Below are 19,916 nucleotides of genomic sequence, written 5' to 3'. Positions count from 1 at the left end.
CCACAGCACCTTTTCTGGGGGCTGTGTCCCGTTCCGCCTGCCCACATCCAGCCCAGTAACTCCCTTGTGTCACATGAGCCCTGCTTCGACCTCCAACAAGTCTGAGAGGACTTTCCCTCTCCCCCAACTTTGTTCCGTGGACTCTGTCAAAGCCTGTCCCTCCATATCACATTGCCATGGCTTGCTCACGACTGTACCCCTGCGCCTTGCACCGGGCCAGGTGGCAAAAGTGGGGTGAGCACAGCTTCCCCCTCCTCCCACCACCGCGGGAGCATTCAGGCAGGAGAAGTAGCCCCTGGTTCTGTGCAGCCCACCATCTTCCCCCTTGCCAGGGCTGCCATCCTGCTGACTCCCTTTTGTCTCCCTGCAGACGACGATGCCTTTGAGCCAGCAGAGGCCAGGCCGCCAACCCCAGGAGATGGTGGCGGTGAAGGTGCATCACCCCGGCGCCTGGAGCACCCTGTGCCTGCCACAGGGGCCTCTCTGGCAGACCTGGAAGACTCAGCCGACAGCAGCAGTGCCCTGCTTGTGCCCCCTGACCCTACCCAGAGTGGGAGCACCCCAGCGACAGAGGCGCTGCCAGGGGGCGGCCGCCACAGCCGCAGTTCCCTCAATACCGTGGTGTAGAGGATGGCCCAGCCCACGGCCCCAGTGGGCAGAGAGCACCTTTTTGCTGACAAGAAAACACTGATCCCTGTGGGAGATGTGAGGGGCCCCCAAGTGAGTCTGGACCCAGCTGCACTGCCGCACACCTGCTGACGGCGTGCATGTGCGAGTAGAGACCACACCGACCTCCCGAGGGAGCAAACACCTGCACCGAGTCTCCTTGAGAGCTCCAAAAACATGCTTAGCTTTGGGTCCCTGTCTTTTTCTTTCCAAACGGCAGAAGAATGACGAAGTTTGTTCAGACCACACGTTTCAGAAGTAGGGAACAAAGAAGGCACTGTGGGCACGGGTGGGAGTCAGACCACACCTGGCTTTGGTGGGCCTGCTCGCTGCAGCATGCCATCCAGAGGAGCCTGCCAACCAGCCACTGAGCCCTGGGGCTGCCATGTGTACCTCGCTAGCCACTGTTCAGGAGGGGCACTTCCAGGCACCACTGTGTTTGTGGACTGTCAGTATTGTCTGGGTGGTTGGTCTGCCTCAGGGTAGATGCCCTTGGAGGTTACTATAGTGGCCGCTCTGAGAATACCCCCCGGCCCAGCCATGAACATCAAGGGTGACCCTACCCTGGGTTGGGGGCTGGCCTGGGCCTCTGGTGCCCAAGACCCTCAGAGGGGGTCTTGGAAGGAAGTTGAACGCTCCACTCTGTCTTTCAAGCTGGGTCTCTGTGAAGCCCAGTTCTGTGCCAGGGGGCCCTGGCCCTACCCTGCCATTTTTCTCCCCAGCATTGCTGTGCATGGCTCCCTCAAGAGGCAACCCTGGAGCTGGGCCAAGGCCCCTAGCCACGCATGAGCGTCCTGGCCCTGGGTCCTCCTCTGGGGGTTGGGGGCTAAGCCAGCCAGTCCGCTACCCTCTGGAGCCCCCCACTCCTATTGAATTTGCTCGTGGGTCTGGTCTGCCCCCCCCCCCCACCCTATCTTGTTTGTGCCATAAAGGGTTGTTTCTTTGGGGGGAGGGGTGGCTGAAATTAATGCCCTGGGCTGTGTCCATCTCCTGAAAGTCCACTTGCACACCACCACCACTGAGCCGAGTGCCCAGTGGCCGCATGCCACCTTCCCATCCTCAGCAGCTCGGGGTGCTGGGTTCCCTGCCCAGGGGCCTTTTGACCAAGGGACCCTGTTGCCTGCTCCTGGGCAGTGGTCTTGTCTCCTGACACGGGGCTTTTAGCATTTCTGAGGTTTGGAGATTAAGCGGGTTCTGTGCGATTTTTAGCACATCCATATCTTTTCTACGTTGAATGTCTGGATCTTTTCTTTCTGTGTGTACGCGTGTGTCTGTGTGTGTGTGTACATCTGTGTCCAAGTTTTGCAGGTGGTGGCGGTATGCCAGAATTCGGCCTTGGATCCCCAGTTTCCCAGGCCAGCCATGGCATCTTTGGTGGCACTGAGGTGTGGCCAGGTCTGCACCTCTGCCCCTTGGCTGAGAGCATGGAGCCCTGCTCCTGGTCCCCCTTGTAGCTCTTCCAGACCAGCATGCAGTGACAGGAGGGTTGACTAGAAGTGGGTGTTTCTGTGGTGCTTTGTGGTGACAGACCTCGGTGGCACAGTCCAGTCCTAGGCATGTTCTCACACTCTCCCATTGGAAACCCATTGTGTTCTTCCAGTATGGAATGAGATTTTTGAGTTGCCCCACAGAACTGTCATCCCTTAAGCCGGCCAGAGGTGTGAATTTTGAACTGCCTGTCTAGGCTCGCAGGATCCAGAGTGCTGGAGGCAGGACTCAGGCGGGCTGCATGCCAAACAGGCCTGAGCTCCCCTTGCCATAGGGCTGATCCTTCAAGAATACACCCTGGGCACGTGTGCCCCACGTTGGCTGCTGAAGACAAAGCAGGAAGTGTGTTGTGCTTCCAGCGTGCTGGGCTCAGGGGAGCCGAGGTCTAGAGCAGCAGCCACAGGTCTTACTGGTGCCAGGTGAGTGTCCTGAGCGTGTCTGCTTTGGAGTGACTATCCCAGTGGAGCACATAGGGGCCTGACTTCAACAGCCGAGAGTCCTTCACAGCTCCCCTATCTCTAGCCCAGGCCTCAGAACCATGTGTTGAGGACAGGGCAGTTGGCACAAGATGTCTGGGACTGGGGAGCTCCCTTTGGGGACCGAAGGACTGCTGGGGCCAATCAGGCATGCAGGAGGCATTGAGGAGGTGGCCTGAAGTATGGTGGGCCCGCTTCTGGACTGGCCAGGGTTCTGTCCCAGCACCAGGGTGCTCAGCCCACTGGGGTCCTTGGGCTGCACAGAGGCCTGCATGCCGTGTGTGCAGGAGCTGGTGCCTAGGAGTGAGCTCTGCTGGAGGGCGGTTGTGAGGGGAACAAGGTGGGAGAGCCGGGGTCTGCCTGGCTGCCCTTGGCCTCCTGTCCAATTGCCGCCCTTTGTTAATTAAGTTCTAACTGCTCCAGGGTCTGATGAAGAATCCCAAGGCCAACCCGAGCTGGGACTCTTGTGCTCCTGTGATTGACCGGGCTCCCAGAGGTACAGGCCAGGCTCTTGGGAGGGGCCTCTTCCTCCAGGACCCGACTTACCTGGTGGAGGAAGGAGTTGATACTGTACATTGTCTCGATGCCTGTTTTTTATGTTCTCCTTTCACTAAGGGTTTTAGTTTGGGTTTATTTTTGGTTGGGTTGGCACTAATCCTTTTCTTAAGATGCTGTGAGAACCATTTCACCCAAATGCCAAATAAATTTGTGTTCTGGAAGAGGCGTGGTCAGTCCTTGGTGTGACCTAAGTTGCGATGGGAGACTCCAGCCAGGGTGGCTGAGATGGGTGGATGGAGGAGTTGGGGCATCCAAGTGAGCCAGGCTGGGGTGCAGGGCTCCAAGATGCTCCAGTGACCATGGTCCTTTCAATAATTTCCCAGTCTGTGATGGAGGAACAAAAGGGTGTCCAGGGGACTCAACCTCAGGTGGGTCCTTGTGCTCACCTTCCTAACCCAGCGTCCTGGCAGTCGGCTCCAGCCTGGGCAGGGGGATCCTGGGGGCCCGACAGGCGAGGGGCCAGGGTTAAAAAAGGAACAGGGAGTCCCTTGGTGTGGATAGGAGCTTCGAGGACAGCATCCCTCATTTATGAACATACCTGCTAGAATGGTGGTGGGGGTCCTGGGTGCCGTCAGCACTGCTGACAGCGCCCCTTCCCCAAAGTGGGGAGAGCCTGACCCTCTGGGGATTGGAGAAAGATACCCCCCCTCCCCAGCCCACCCCACCTCCCTTCACATCACTGGCCCAATTATGCTCACATCCACAGGCACACACATGGCTGGGTAAAGAGCTTTCCAGTGTTGCTTTCTCTCCCAGCTACACCAAGAGGCAGCAAAATCAGCTCCACTTGCCAGGACAATGAATTGAGGGGCTGAGGCTCAGGCCACAGCCTGGAGTCAGAGCCTCAGGAGCTGCTGGGGAAGCCTGAAGTGTCCCCACCAGGCTGGTGCGGGGCAGAGTGGGAGAGCTGTGGCTTCCCAAAGACCTGTTGGTGGAGTAATCCCCCAAAGGAGGGCCTTTTCCCAGGTGTGCGGGACGGCATGGGGGGTGGGGGGGGAGACACCTATACAAGAGAGCCTATGGTCTTCGGGGGGTCCCAGGCCCACAACAAAAGGGAAATACACCCTCCCCACCCCAGCCTCAAAAGTCAAGGGCACTGGGATTCAAAGTGCCCTCCCCTTTCATTTCCATCCTTACTTGGTGGCCTTGGCATGTCACTCCTGGCCCCCAGCCTCTGTTTCCTCCTCTTTAAGTGGGCATAATAGCGCCTCCCCCCAAATAATTGGGGGAGTCTGTTTAAAGTGTTTTGCTCCGATAAATGCCAGCGATTGTTGCTGGAACACAGCCGCGGCCCTGGGATCAGAGCATGTGCCTGGTGATCTCAGACCTCTGTCTTCTCTGCTGGTGGCCCTGCCTGGACACCGCCCCCTCTGACCCTCTCTGCAGTGGCCTGCCAGAGAGCCCACAAGACTTAGCCACGCCCCTAAGCCCACCCCACTAATAAACAGCTGCCTCGCCTGCCCCACAGTTCTCTGGCACTTTCCAGTCCTCTGGAGTCACAGTGGCTGCTGCACCATGCGGTCTCCAGGCTTTGCACTCGCCTTCCTCACCATGCCACTGGTGGTGCTCGGGGACTCAGAGGGTGAGCACCTGGACCCTGCCCATCTCGAATTCTACCCTTCTTGAATCTACCCTCCCTTGCAGCTCCCCCTTCTCCCTGTAAAGCTCTGCCACTGGGGGGTTTCTTTGGGGGAGGGAGATGTTGGGGTCTTAGACAGGAGAGGAGGAGCCCCATTGTTGCATGGAGCTCAGAGAGAGCCCAGATTGCTGTCCCTCATCTCAGTTCCCTGTCCACTGTCCGCAGGCACCTGGTGCTACGACTCCCAGGACCCAAAGTGTGGTGAGGACAGAGTGTCATGTGAGGCTATATGGGATCAGTCTTTGTCCTGTGGCCACTAGACAGTCTGATGCTAGCATGAACCAAAAGCAGTGTGCATGCCAAGCTTCTCTGGTCTCTGCAGGTTTGTGTCTGGAGTCCTGGGCCACAGTGGCTGTCTGGGCACCAGCAGCATGCGTGTGATGCCCACCCCCCCCCCCATGCCTGTGTGTCTGTGTTTGTTGCTGGTGTGATCTCCAGTCCTGGCATGTGTGCCAAGCTGTTCATATAAGTGGGGACTGTAAGGCTGTCAGCATGGTCAGCCCATGTGTGAGCAAGTGATACATGTCCCCAGTGTGGGTGTGTGACTGTCATGCCAGGAGACCCTTCCACCCCCATTCCCTGTGGGGCACTCTAGCTGCAGGTGACTGTGTGTCAGAGTATGGCCCAGACCAGGTGGTGCCTACCTACGTGAGAGTGTTACAAACATTGTGGCCAGGCTAGGTCGGGGTACGTGTGGCAGTTGTGACCTGTCCAGGTGTGTGGGTGAGCAGGAAGGAGCTTCCTGAGGCTGGGCGATTCTCTAGGTATGTGCAGGAGGGAGGGAGGGAGGCACTGCCTTCCTCTGTGTATCCCCAAGTTGTCCCCTGAGCCCCCCCCCCACATATCCCTGACCTTGTTCCCTCAGGCCCCACCCACTGGAAGGAGATGGCCCCTGCCTGTGGGGGCCCAGCCCAGTCCCCCATCAACATCGACCTTCACTTGGTTCAGCGGGACCCCACCCTGGGACCCTTCATCTTACAAGGCTACAACGCAGCACCTCCAGGCCCGTGGACCCTGGAGAATGATGGCCATACAGGTCAGTACCCTACGGCCAGGGTCCCCACAGACACAAGCTGAAACCCACCTTGGAGTGAGAACTACCCCCCCCAACACACCCACAAGGATCAAAATCTCCACAAAGAGCACAGGAACATCCATACTCGCTGGTAGACACCCCCAACAGTGGTCATGAACCCCCACATACAGGTGTCAGGATCCCCCTAACAATAGCAATCAGCCATTGCCCCCAAGGACCAGAAGTCGGGACATTCCCAGAAGTCAGAGCCCCTCACAGCACCTCGGAAGTCATCACAGCCCCCCCCCCCAGTATCACACACAGCTGTGGTGGGTCAAAACTCCCACCACAGGAGGGCCACCCTCTTCTCCCCCTCATTGCAGGGTAGGTTTTTTCCACTGCCATCTGCTGACCACCAGAGGACCTATTCCATGGAAGCCTGGCCAGGGAGCAGACTAGCCCAAAGGGGCCCTGTGCTGGCACTCTGTGCCCTAACAGCACAAGGGCAAGCGGGTGGAGGGAAAGAGTGTCATGTGCTCCTTTACCCCCAGTGCTGCTCCACATAGACGCTGGCCCACAGAGCCACCTGGAGATTCGGGGCGCCGGGCTGCCACTGCCTGCCTACCGCGCACTGCAGCTGCACTTCCACTGGGGGGGCCCTGGTCGAGCAGGTTCAGAGCACAGCCTGGATGGGCAGCGCCGCCCCATGGAGGTGGGCTTGGGTAGGGGGTAGGGTGGTAGGTGTGCCCTGTGGAAGGAGCAGCTGGTATGTCTCACGGTCTGTGCCTCTCCAGATGCACGTGGTCCACATGAACACGAGGTACCAGAGCATGGGGGAAGCTCGAGGTCACCCGGATGGGCTGGCTGTGCTGGCGGTGCTGTTAGTGGTGAGAGAGAGGTTGTGTGACTCCTGGCAGTGAGGGAGGGACAGAGGAGTTCTGTGACTCCTTGTGCTTCCCAGAAAGGGGGTCTGCAAAGGGAGCAGAGTGGGCCTGTAGAGTTTTGGTGGGGCTGTTGGGGGAGTCTGTACGGTTTATAGGATTTAAAGCGTTCTGTGGGAGGATGGGGCCGAGGAGAGGTCCCCGGTCTGCAGGGTCAGTGGGGAGGGGGAGTGACCCTTCCCCCAGCAGATCTCCAAGCTGCCCCCACTGGGAGCCTACCCCCATCCCACTTACAGTCTCCTCTAGACCTCTCCCCACCTCAGATTTCCCCTTTGGAGACCCACCCACTCAGAGTCCTTCTCACTTGGAGCCCTCTCCCCAGGAGCAGGACACTGACAACGCCAACTTCTCCGTCCTCGTATCCAGCCTGAAGAACGTGTCTGAACGCGGTGAGGAGCCACGGGGTCGCGCCCGGGGCGCGGGGTTAGCTGGGGGCCAGGGGGGCGGCTGGGCACAAGGAGGCCGATCGCAATCCCACCTCCCCTCCCCGGCCCAGGAGTCTCTGTGAATCTGGCCTCCACCTTCCCGCTGGCCTCGCTGCTGCCTGGCACCTCAGGCCTCTCGCGCTACTACCGCTACTCGGGGTCGCTAACCACGCCTGGCTGCCAGCCTGCGGTTGTCTGGACTGTTTTCGAGGATGCGGTACCCATCGGGCGTGCACAGGTGGGGCCCCCACCCTTTCCACTGGGCAGTGCTGCCCTCTTCCCTCCCTCCCGCAGCCCCGGCCCACGTCTTAACCTGTCTCTGCTCCGAGCCCTCAGGTGGCCCAGTTCCAGACCATGCTCCAGTCCGGGCTCCCCGGCTCTCACCCTGCACCGCTCACCGAGAACTTCCGCCCGCAGCAGCCTCTCGGGGGTCGCAGGGTCTCGGCTTCTCCAGGTGCCTCCATCTGCGCAGCAGCCTCGGCGCCCGCCCCAACCCTAGCCCGTGTGCACGCGGCTCTGCTGGGCCTGTGGCTCTGGCAGAGCCCCTAGGAACCAGATTCGACCCCTTCCCTCAATAAACAATACACAGAGTGACCTTGGCCTCACATATTTTGCGGGGGTGGAGTGGGAATACACTACCTCTCCCACGGAGGCAGGATCCCTGCCGGAATTCCACTGAGACCTCAGTGTGCCTGCCATACAACAGGGGACCCCGGAGCGACCCTCCCCCACCCCATCACAGCCAGTCCCATACCTGTATCCAGAACACACACACCTCCCCAGATCCCTCTGATCCCCCATTTCCAAGGAGAAAAACTAGCAGGTCTTGGAAACGCCACCCGTTAAAGTCTAATACTACACTTTATTTAAAAAAAAACACACACACAAAAAAAAACAAAAAAAACAAGCTGGCTGACCCCAGGACACTGTGCGCTATTAAATGATGACTTCAACTGACGTCTCCGAAGCCAGGAGGTGAGAAGCTACCAGTTCCAGGCTCTGCTGCAGGCTGTGCTAGGTGGGGTGGGTCCTGGTGACAAGGACAGCTAGTGAAGGGCTCTCTGTGCAAGGTGAAGCCACTCCCCGGTGACACTGGGAAGTTAGGCTATGGAACCTGAGTGTAGGGTGACACTTTCTGGAGAGACAGTGGTGTCCAGGTGTCTGCCTGTGGTGAGGCTAAGTGAAAGGTTAAGTGTCCTTGGTGTCACTGTCCATAACGAAGCCAAGAGTCCCAAGAACATTGACTAGATGCCACTGTGCCCAGACAATGTTGTCCAGTAAGAGTTTGGGTCTGTCAGCAGAGTGAAGCTGGCCAGGGACTAGCTGTGGTCCAGTTGATGCCCTGTGGACTGCGGTTGTATATCCAGGCGGCATTGCCCTGGGTGAGTCTGTGTCCAGGTAACAATGTCCCAGCAGCCCACATGTCCCTAACATCTATTGAGTAGTGTGTGGGTCACACACTATCTCAGTGCCTGGAGGCCCAGCCTCCAGCCCAAGACCCTTAATACAAAACAAATACAAACAAAAACCTGTAACACCCTCCCCTGAGAAAGACCCTTGGGCTCTCCCGGAGGCTCTCTGGGAGGCTGCCACATCCCTGGCCCAGACCCTTCTGCAGCTCTAAGGCCAGAAGGGTATCCACCCCTCTTCCAGCCCCCGACTCAGTCTCCAGCGAAGATCACTGGCTGCGCGGAGGCTCTCCGCACTCCCCAGACGTGACCCCGGACAGTCCTCAGCTTTGGCGCGTCCCGCCACCCACACCCTAATGCTGGAGCGCTAGCAGGCGGCTTCTGAGGACCCTTCTCCATCTACAAGGGTGGTGTATCTGTTCATATAAATAGATAGGAGGAGGGCGCTTCCTGCACCAGGTCGCGGCTACCCTCGGCAGGGCAGCCCTCAATCCCCGCCGCCCTGCGGGGCCCCTGGCGTCAGCGGTGTCTTCTTGAAGTTCTTCCGGGCCAGGGCCCGGTTCGCGCTGCCGTCGGCAGGGCCGTCCGGTGCGTCGTCGGCGTGCCTCGCGACCGTGGCCAGGGCGTTCATGGTGCCCAGCGCTCGCAGCAGGGTCGGGCCGCGGGGCGCGGCGCGGGGGACTGCGCGGGGCTCCCGGCGGGCGGATGGCGGCGGGGGCGGCAGCAGTGCGCGCAGGGCGTCCAGCTCGGCACGCAGCTCCGCGCGCAGCGCCTCGAGCCCCGCGCCCAGCTCCGCGCGCACTGCCGCCAGGCCCTCCTGAAGCCGCCGCTCGCTCACCTCCAGGACGCCCGCCGGGTAGGTGGCCCCACCGCGCGGCTCCCCGCACACAGAGCACACCGAGCCGCTGCTGCGCGCGTCCGCTCGCTCCCCGGCCCCCGGCGCCCGCGCCTCCCCGGCCGCGGCCCCTGCCCGCTCCACCAGCCGCAGCAGCCGGGGTGCGTCGGCCCGCGCCGCCGCCTCGGCCCGGATCTGGCCCCGCAGGCGAGCCAGGCGGCCCGGGGCGCGGGCTTCTGCAGGGCCTGGCCCGTTGGGCTGCGGCCCGTTGTCCCGCCGGCGGCCAGCGGCCCGTCGCAGCGCCTCGCTCGCGCCGTACACACTGCGCGCCTGGGCCCACGGGCGCCCGGGTTCCACCGCCATCCGTGCCGCAGCCGCCACCGCCACCGGCGCTGGGCCTGGCCGGGAGCTCCAGCCCGCAGCCTAGCGACCGCTGGGGCCCCGGCGACGCTCCGTGGAGAGGGCCCCCGGGACGGCTGTGGGAACGACTGAGGTCTCGTGGGGGTGGGGGTGGGGGGCGGGCAATCTGGCCTGGGCCCGGGGAACTCCGACAGGGCGAGAGGGGGTGGTAGATGGAGCGCCAGGGAACGCGGGGGTGTGGGCAATGCAGGCAGGCTTGAGTGTGCTAGACCTGCCCAGGGGGACTGTGCTGTCGGTGGGTCCCAGCGTGGGTCGAGGAGCTTGGACCGGCTTTTGGGCAGGAGGTGACAGGACGTGGAATGAAGGCTGCAGAAGCCTAGGCGCCCAGACCAGAGTCAGGAAACAGGCTCACGCCATTTACTCCAAACTACTGTCCTGATCACAGTCAGGGGAAGGCAGGTGTGGTTATGGACCCACCTGTCCCCAGTCCTCCTCTCTGGCTAGGGCCACCACCTCCATACTATAGTTCAGACCCCCCACCCCCACCCCCCACAGCTGCAGGAATCCATCCTCCTCACAGGTACCTCCGAGATTCAAGCCCTTCCTGGTCTGGGTATCTCCCTGCTGAGCCCCAGTCCTCAGGAAGCCACTGGATGACTTGGCCCACCCCACACTATTCTGGCCATGTCTTCTTTTACCTGCTCTAATCCAACAACCTCCACCCCTCTGGGCCTTTGCTCAGGCCGTTTCTCTGCTGGGAATGCCCCCCGCCACACACACACACACACACACACACACACACACACACACACACCATATACCTGGCAGCTCCCACTCATCCCACTTCTGCAGGGCAGCCTTCTTTGGCCACCCCAGCTTCCAGCAGGTGACTCAGGCCCACACCCACAGCCTGTTTAAATGGCTCTCTGTTCTCTGTCCACCTGGATTCACAGTAGGGGCCCTGAGCACAGGACGACTAGGTCACTTAGTTCCCAGAGATACTAAACATGCCAGATGTTGGATGCAGGAGTAAATGAGTGAATGAGTCTGGGGCTGAGCATCCTGGGTGGGGCAGGGCTGTTACCACCCACCCTAGTCAGCCAACGCACCTCCTCAAGCCTGGCATTCAAGACCCTCATGGTCACCTGTGCTGGCTTTTCTGTCCCTGCCACCTTTTCCATTGTGTGGGAGCTCCTCACTACTGCACTCCAGTCTTTCTCACCCTGGTGCCTTCACACATGTTGCCTGTGTCCATCACAGGGTCATGGGCAGTGCACTGTGGGCCCCTCTGGAGGGCAGTATCCCTCTACCCGGCATGTTGTTCTCACTGAACCCTAGGGGCTAGTTAGGACTCCGGGTGCCCTGGGAGCCTCCCCAGTGAATTGTGGGGAGGGAGGGTCTGGCGTGGGTCCTGGCTGGGCTGGGAGGGAGATGGCAAGGCAGCCACTGGGACCTGTGTCCCTAGATCCCACAGGGGCCTAGCCTCTATGCAGCTCTGTGCCTGTGTGTGTGTGTGTGTGTGTGTGTGTGTGTGTGATTGAGGATGCTGCCAACCCTGTTCTTTGGCAGTCCTGGCCCTGGCCACCATGAATGCTCCTAGATCCCCTCTATTCATTCATTCATTCATTCATTCATTCATTCATTCATTTGTTGATTGCAGCCTGTCACTCTGGAAGGTACAAGGAGAGGTGAGAATTTGGCACTCTGTCAACCCCCCAGACAACCCCCCCCCCATTCCTGCTGAGTCACCGGGCCCCCTGGGACCTCTAGCATCTGTTTCTGCTGGTCCCTAGAGCCTCGTTAACGATACTCTTGCCCTCCTCCCCTTAGTAATTAAAATACTGCAGGCCAAAATACCCTGGATTCCTTCCCCAGGCCTGCTGGAGTCAAGCTGTGTGACCCAGGGGCTCTGCCTTCTCTGAGGCTTACCTATGAAATGAAGGAGACCCCTAAGATCCCTGGGAGGGGACAGCAGGAGGGCTGGAAAAGCCTGGGGAGAGCAGAAGTAGACAGACTCCAGATTTGTGATGTGGTATGAGAGCCAGGAAGGGCAGAGCTGGGCTGCCTGGGCGGGCAGGGCTGGGCTGCCTGGGGAGACAGGGGCTATGAGGTTTTCCCTGACTGTTGAGGCTGATGGAGAGATGTGATATGAACAAAGCCTTTGCTGCAGCGAGGAGTTCACGATCCTACAGGTGCTGCAGGATGAGGTCATGGCTGGGGGTAGAGTCCCAGAGTCAGGTTGTGAAGCATGACAGATTGCACAGGAGCAAGTGTAGAGTGGGAAGGGAGGCCCCAGGGACCCCGACGAGCCCTGAGAAGGGCTGCAGAGGTATTGGTGAGGAGTGAACAGGCAGCTGTGGTCAACATGACCCTGAAGCCCCTGAGGTCAAATCCAGCAATGGTCAAGAAATAGGTTGTGGAGACCCCAGCCCGAGCTTCATGGGTGGAGGGGCCAGCAGAAGCTGAAGATTAGAGGTGGGGGAATAGGTTGGGGAGCCCTTGCCCCAGGCTGGTTGGTCAGAACAGAGGTAGCTTCAGAAGGAATGGGCCAAGAAGGGACAAAGCTACTGAGCCAAGGGTACCAGCACACAGGCCTGCTTTCTGCTTCTGCTTTCTGGAATATCCTAATAGCCCAGCCTGCCCAGCTCCCTGCACTATGCAGGGCCCAGCTTCCCCCCACTCTGGCCCTGTCTGTGTGCCTGGGCCAGGGGCCAGGTCTGCTGGGGGTGAGGAGGCTGGCTGTGACTGTGGGAACACCAGCTCCAGACACTGTCCCCATCTAGGCTCTGTGCATTCAAGTGGGCCCTTCTGCACAGGCAGAGTTGGGTGATTCGTGGGCTTTGCCACTTATTAACTCATTAATGGTTCGGGGCCCCTGCAGGGCCTGGGGAGGAGGGAAAACCCTGAGGCTCTGCCTCTGCCTGGAGAAAGGGGGCGGCCTCCATGGGACTTAACTGCCGTCACCTTTACACTCTGTTGCCATTAAACCCTGGCAGCCACCCAGAGAAGAGGTTTTATTTTCCAAAGCCCGAGGACCAGGTGGCTTTGTATGTGGGAGGGGACCTGATGGCCTCAGAGGGGGCAGGGGAGCCTCACAGTCATCATGGGAGTGTCTAGAAATGCAGATGCCCAGGTCACCCCCTCCCCTGACCCTGTTAGGTAGAACTGCTTCAAGGCAGGGTGGTATTTGTCTTTTTCCACCACTGTCTTCACACCACGTTCTGGCCCATCTTGGGTCTCAGTGAAGGGGGCACATGGAAATGCAGGTGGGGGTCCGTGAAGCTGGCTCTGAGGGTCTGTGTTGGGAGGGAGACCCCTGAGCCACCAGCCACCCTGGGAGGAAAAGGCTTTGGAGCTGGCCCTGGAGGGTGCAGTGCAGGCACAGGGTCCAGGGTGTGGGCTGCTACTTTCCTTTCTAGTCACAGACCCTGGGCCTCAACATAGACTCCAGAACATAGGTGCCCACCCATTCTCTACTCCAGCTATGCTGCTTGCTCTAGGAGCCAGACTGACTAGGCCTTTGGCTGTGAGCAAGCAAGGCCAGCTTGGCTGGGACCTGGACCTTGGGCCCAGGGCACTTAGGAAGGGAAGGCCGTGGTGCCTTTTCGGCCCCCAAAGTGCAGGCCATGTAGTAGAGGTTCAGTGGACTAAGCCAGCAGGTCTGGCTTGGGCCATTGTTCAAGACACCATTCTGGGCTGGTTTGTTCTGCCTTATGGGCCTCTGGTGGCCCTATTGCCTCGCCTCAGTGTTCCCCTTATCAGAGCCCAGGTAGAGTCTTTCCTGGCCAGGAGATGGTGAGGGTGTCAGAGGTGACAGATGTTGGGAGGTGTGTAGGCACCATGGGAGGCCTGTAGCCTAAAGGGCGGATCCGTCTACTCTGGGGCCCTGCTGCCCAGACCCCTGAGCTGCAGCTGTCTCCTCATTTAAAGAAGGGGCCAGAGGGTCCGGGGCTTCCTGTGGGGACTGGACTTGGGCACACTTTGCCCCTGAACACCCCCTGGCTACCAGGCCCTGGAACTGTGCCTTGGCCTGCTGGTGGCTCTGGCTACCTAGACATTCCCTAGGAACTGTCCTGGGGCAAGTGGCTCTGCAGGGGCCAACTCATTACCCAGTAATGACCTTGTCTGACCTCAGTAATGGCTCATTACCTGGTAATGACCTTGTTTGCCTCATCCTGGCGTCAGCAGCCCTAGAATGTCTGGCCTGGGTTGGCTCTGACAAGTCAAGACCGTGGCCTTCAACCTCCCAATTTGCCCCAGATGGGGCATCAGGCCTGCCAGCATCTGTGTGCCCTGCAGGCCCAGGCTTGGCTTCCAGTGGGAAAATTCTGGGTTCCTGACCCTACCCCCACCTCAGCTGCACAACCTGGGCAGGTCAGCCCTTTAACCTCTGTGCCTCACTCACCCACAGGTGGGGCAAGAGGGTCCTCATGGGGCAGCGAGGCGGGCTGCCTCTAAGGGACACTCTCTGCTCACACAGGGCTCCTCAGGGGCTCCCCTTCTGCCAGCTGGCTGGGGGCTCCAGTCAGGGCCATCCTCACAACCACTGGCCCCTGGGATGGCCCCTCGTCTTGCCATTCCTGGTATAGGAGACTATGAGGGGGGTCCGAGGGGTGGGTCAGCCTGCTCCATCAGGGTCCCCTCCACCCCCTGTGGCCAAAGGTCACTTTTCTGTCCTCATCTTTGATCTTTTAGCAGCACTGACACAACTGGCTATGCCCTTCTCATGCCCTCCTGGTGACCCCAGACCCCAGCAGACACCTCTCACTCCCATGCCATCCCCCGGACTCCCATACCCCCACCTGCCTCACTTCTCCAAGCCTCAGGTTTCACCCTTGCCTTCTCAGTGGGAGCCTGATCAACCTAAATTCTGGTTAAGACGCGCCTCTGCCCAACATGAGCTCCCACGTCACTCCTGCAGAGCCTGGGGTCCTGTGTGCCCCCAGGGTTTGGACCGGCCCCTCAGTGATCTGCTTCGTCTTGTCCACCCAGCCAGCATCCCACCTCCAGGCCATGCACGTCCTGCTCCCTCAGCCTCAGATCCCAATTTACACAGCCTCCTAGAAAGGCCTTCCCTGACCCGGGGGCCCTTCTCCATGCTACCCTTGCATCTGTCTAGCTGGCACTCACCAAGCTTTTCAGTTCCACCTGGAATGTTGGGTCTCTGGTCTCTATCTTTCTTTGGGTTTGACTTCCAAGAGGGCAGGGGACACCCTTGCATCCTCAAGATCCAGAAAATTGCCTGGCACAGTGGGCACAGCATAAATCCACTATCAGTGAGTAAAGGTGTCTGTACTGGGATTGGCTTTGAGTAAGCACTCAGTGTTGGCTTTATTATTTCCAGGCCTGCAGGGCTAGGGGTGCTCATGGCAGTGCCAGCTGTCAGGGCTGGCTGTGTCTCTAGTGTTCCCTGTCCAGGACAGGGTCCTTGCTCAGCCCAATCCTAGGGCCTGGAGTTGGCCCTGGCCAGGCTCTCTGCCCTCACCTTCCACATGTAGAGGCTGTGTCCCACTTCTGTGGCATGGTGGGATGGCAGGGGAGGGGATAGGGAGCATATAAGTGGGGGGTTTGGTGTTGGGGAGCAGGCCTGGGACACATAGGGGGAAGCAATTCAGGGTGCTATTCAAGCAGGGAGAGAGTGTCAGGGCAAGGAAGAGTTAGGGGAAACATGAGCTGGAGGGATGAACTGAGGGCAGTATGGGAGGGTGTATGTCACAGGAGGGGAGCCCTGGCTCCCCACCTACCCCACTGAACCCCCTCTGAATCCTTTCACAAGTCTAGCTGAGGGAGGGAGAAATGGGACTGTAGGTATAGACTACTTTCCAAGATTTGAACCGGGTCATGTCTGACATTTATGTGTATCCTTGTAAGTAACACCCACATTAAGATCTTCCCTCCTACACATTCCTGTCTCAAAATTAAGTTTGAAGGAAATAAATTTTCTCTTTATTATGTGTTTAATGTACTGTATAATAATGCAAAATACCATGTAACATATATACACTAAAAGCATCATAACAGAGCAACTACCTGTGAATCAACTACCCAATCCAGGAATTGCTTCAGTACAAGTGACTTATCTCCTTGTCTCCAAAGGCACCTTCTGTCCTGAATTGTGTGTTTCCCTGGATTATATATATATATATTTTTTTTTTCATGTATGTACGTTTTCATGTATATCATTTCATATATATACGTATAAACTTTGTGCCACTTGGTTTTGCTTGTCTTTAAATGTCATAAAAATGACATTACACTGGGTGTGCTCTTCTGGGATTCATTACTAACATTACTTCTGAGATCCATTAGGTTGTGTGGTGTGGTGGTCATTCATTCTTTTTCACTGCTGTATAATATTTCAATTGATTTATCCATTCTCCTGTCAATGGATATTTGAATCATTTGTGTTTTTTGCTATTAGTAACTGTACCTCTGTGGACATTTTTGTACCTGTCCCCTGGGACCCATAGACAAGAATTTCTCAAAGGAATGTATTGGAGAATGGACCTGGTGTAGTACCATGCAAATATTTGAGAAAATGCCAAATTGTTCATGAATACCCACCCTCACCAGCCACATGGGAGGATCTCTGTTGGATCACAAGTATCTAACACTTGGCCCTGACAGGATTCTTGTATTTTGCCAGTCAGGTGGGTATTAATTGATATTTCACTTTGTGCTTCCTTCATTACTGGTGAAGTTGTGCAACTTTTCATATGCTTATTTGCCATTTATGGTCCCAATTCTGTGAAATGCTTGTTCATGGCTTTTACCAATTTTCCTATTGAGTTGTTTTGGGTTTCTTTTTTCTTATTGAATTATAGGTGTCTTATTTAACTCACTTATTTTTAAAAAATATTTGTTTATTTTTGAAAGAGTGAAAGTGGGGGAAGGGCAAAGAGGCACAGAGGATCTGAAGCGGGTTCTGTGCTGACAGGCTGACAGCAGCAAACCTGATGTGGGGCTAATATGCACAAACTGCAAGATCATGACCTGAGCTGAAGTCAGACACTGAACTAAGCCACCCAGGTGCCCCTTAATTCATTTATTTTTGTCAAAATATGATTTGCAAATAAATAGTATAGTGCACATATCTTAGATGTACAGGTGTGTTTTTGTATTCATGTTCTCTCATTGTCTTAGTCTGTTCAGGCAGCTATAACAAAATACCATAGACCAGGTGGCTTATAAACAGAAATTTATCTCTCACAGTTCTGAGACTGGAAAATTTAAGATCAGGGTGCCAGCATGGTTGCCTTCAGACAAGGGCCCCCTTCTTGGTTCATAGCTCATGCTTTCTGCCTTGTTCTCACTTGGTGGAAGAGGCTAGAGATCTCTCTGGAGCTTCTTTTGTAAGGCACTAATCCTATTCATGAGGGCTCCCCCTTCATGACTTAAGCACCTCCCACAGACTTCACGCCCGTAATGCCATCACACTGGGGATTAAGATTTCAACATATGAATTCGGTGGCGGGGCACACAAATATTTAGACCATAGCATCCATGTACCTAACACCCAGATCAAGATGTACATTTATAGCACCCATAAGTCTCCCTCTCAGTCAGTACCCCCAAAAAGCAACTGCTTTTAAGTCAGTAAACTTTATTTGGAATGCTCTTTTGTCTACTATGTGTACATGTGTAACTCTCTTTTTCTATAGCAAATGATTTTGGAACTTTCTTTGTGGTGGTGTTTGATGAACAGAAATTTTAAGCTTTAATGTAATTATCAACCGTTTTTTTTATTGCTAGTGATTTTGTGTCTTGTTTAATAAAATTTTTCTTACCCAACAGCAGTAAGATAGCATTCTATATTTTCATTTAAAAATTGAAAGTGTTGCTTTTAACATGTAGTCTCATATCTGTATAAAATTGATTTTTGTGTTCAGTGTGAGGTTGGGATTCCATCCTGCTTTTTTTCCATTTAGATAGTGGATTATCTCAGCAGTGTTTATTTGATGTACTACTGTTATATGTACTTGGGTCTATTTTCAGGCTCTCTGGTTTGTTCTATTGGTCATTTTGTCTATCCCTGCATCACTATCAGCGTGTCTTAATTATTATAGTTCTATAAAATGTTTTGTTATCTGGTAAAACAAATATTCCTATCCTATTTTTCTTCATGAATGTCTTGCTTTTCCATATACATTTTGAGTCAGCTGATCAAATTACACACATGTACACACCGACACTTGAAATTTTTATTGGAATTTTTTATTGGAATCATATTAAATCTGTAGGCCAATTTGGGACAGCTTTATAATACTGAATTCTCCAATCCACAAACATGTTATATTATCTCTCTCATTTAGGTCTTTTAAATATCTTTAAACCAAATTTTATAATTTTTCCATATAGTTTTGCATAATTTTTTCAGTGTTTTACTTATCTTTAGTTTCTGTTGTTATTGTAAATAGCATATTTTAAAATAGTATTTTCTACCTGCTGTATAATTAGTATATAAAAACTTAGCTTATTTTTATATCATAATATTATAGCCAGCTGCATTATTAAACTCTCCTGTTAGTTCTGGTAATATGTAAATTATTTTAGGCTTTGTAATAACAGTATAAAGGAGAAAAATTAGAGCTGTATGAAAGTTTTTGTATACTACTGAAATTAAATTGGTGCTGTATGATTGCTATAAATTAAGATGTGAATTATAATCCCCAAGGCAATCACTAAGAAAACAACTAAAATATTTGTGGTAAAAGAAACAAGACCTTAGAAAATATCTGTTTAACATTAAAGAAGGCAATAATAGAACTAACAAATAAAAACATACAGGATATAGAAAACAAATGGCAAGATGGCAAATGTAAGTTCTTCCTTATCTTTAATCTCATTAACTGTAAATGGATCAAACACTTCCATTAGAAGGCAAATATTGATAGAATGGATTTAAAAACATGATCCAACCATGTGTTGTCTCTAAGAGACTCAATTTAGGGGCACCAGAGTGGCCCAGTCAGTTGAGCATCTGACTCTTAATTTCATCTCAGGTCATGATCCCAGGGTTGTGGGATCAAGCCCACGTTGGGGTCCATGCTGAGTGGGGAACCTGCTTAAGATTCTCTCTCTCTCTCTCTCTCTCTCTCAAATAATCAAAAAAAAAAAAAAAAGGGAAAGAGAGACTCAATTTAGATTCAAAGACACAAATAGGTTGCAAGGAAAAGTAGGAGGAAAAGATATTCCCTGCAAACATATAACCAAAAGAGAACTGAGTGGCTATACTAATATCAGGTAAAATAGACCTGAAGATAAAACTTGTTACTAGAGACAGGACGTTATAGAATGATAAAAGAGTCAATCCATCAACAAGATGTAACAATTTCAAACATATAGACACACAATAAATACACCTAACAAGAGCCCCCCCCCAATACATGAAGCAAAACCTGACACAGTTGAAGGGAGAAATAGACAATTCAACAATAAGACTTAGAGACTTTGACACCCCACTTTCAATAATGGACAAAATAACTGGACAGAAGATCAGCAACGAAAGACTTAAAGGAGAATAGAAAGCAACTAAACCTCACAGAAAACTATACAGTGCTCCACTCAGCAACAGCAAATGCATATCTTCTCATGTAGACATAGAACAGTCTCCAGGATAAACCATAAAACAAGGTTCCATACATTTAGAAGAAATTAAGTAGGGGCTCCTGGGTGGCTCAGTTGGTTGTCTGGCTCTTGATTTTGGCTCAGGTCATAATTCCAAGATCATGGAATTGAGTCCCATGTTGGGTTCTGGGATGAGTGTGGAGCCTGATTAGGATTCTCTCTCTCTCTCTCTCTCTCTCTCCCTCTCTCCCTCTCTCCCTCTCTCTCCCTCCCTCCCCCACTCATTCTCTCTCTCTCTCAAATAAAAAAAAAAAGAAATGAAGTAATACAAAATATGTTCTCTGAACACAAAGGGATGGATTTAGAAATAAAACCCAGAAATTTGGAAAATTCACAAATATGTGGAAACTAAGTAACAAATTCCTACATACCCAGTTGGTCAGAGAAGAAATCACAAGGGAAATTAGAAAACATTTTGAGGTTAATTAAAATGAAAGTTCCAGATACCAAGACTTAATCGATGCAGCAAAAGCACTG

General features: G+C 54.5%; 3 protein-coding genes across 3 annotated transcripts in view; 2 read left to right on the top strand and 1 right to left on the bottom strand.

Annotated features, from left to right (window-relative positions):
* The window catches only part of DGCR2 (DiGeorge syndrome critical region gene 2), a 99,667-nt gene extending 96,318 nt beyond the window's left edge, over nt 1-3,349 (top strand). The window contains exon 10 of the mRNA XM_049619740.1: nt 371-3,349. Within this exon, the coding sequence (XP_049475697.1) occupies nt 371-627 (257 nt within the window). The 3' untranslated portion in view covers nt 628-3,349. The remainder of the gene's footprint in view (nt 1-370) is intronic.
* Nucleotides 3,350-4,176: 827 nt separating this feature from the next.
* LOC125914473 (carbonic anhydrase 15-like) lies at nt 4,177-7,987 on the top strand. Its single transcript, XM_049619757.1, has 8 exons — nt 4,177-4,770; nt 4,993-5,046; nt 5,693-5,863; nt 6,394-6,554; nt 6,637-6,729; nt 7,094-7,172; nt 7,280-7,446; nt 7,538-7,987. The coding sequence occupies exons 1-8, from the start codon at nt 4,704-4,706 to the stop codon at nt 7,784-7,786; spliced, it is 1,041 nt and encodes a 346-aa protein (XP_049475714.1). The 5' UTR covers nt 4,177-4,703; the 3' UTR covers nt 7,787-7,987.
* Nucleotides 7,988-9,104: 1,117 nt separating this feature from the next.
* Nucleotides 9,105-9,815, bottom strand: LOC125914470 (protein FAM246B-like). Its single transcript, XM_049619754.1, has one exon. It carries the CDS (start codon nt 9,813-9,815, stop codon nt 9,105-9,107), a length of 711 nt encoding a protein of 236 aa, XP_049475711.1.
* Between the last annotated feature and the right edge of the window lie 10,101 nt (nt 9,816-19,916).

This window comes from Panthera uncia, assembly GCF_023721935.1.
Source record: "Panthera uncia isolate 11264 chromosome D3 unlocalized genomic scaffold, Puncia_PCG_1.0 HiC_scaffold_8, whole genome shotgun sequence".
Taxonomy (NCBI): domain Eukaryota; kingdom Metazoa; phylum Chordata; class Mammalia; order Carnivora; family Felidae; genus Panthera; species Panthera uncia.
The sequence above is the reverse complement of the archived record's forward strand: the minus strand, read 5'-3'. Positions and strand labels throughout refer to the sequence as shown.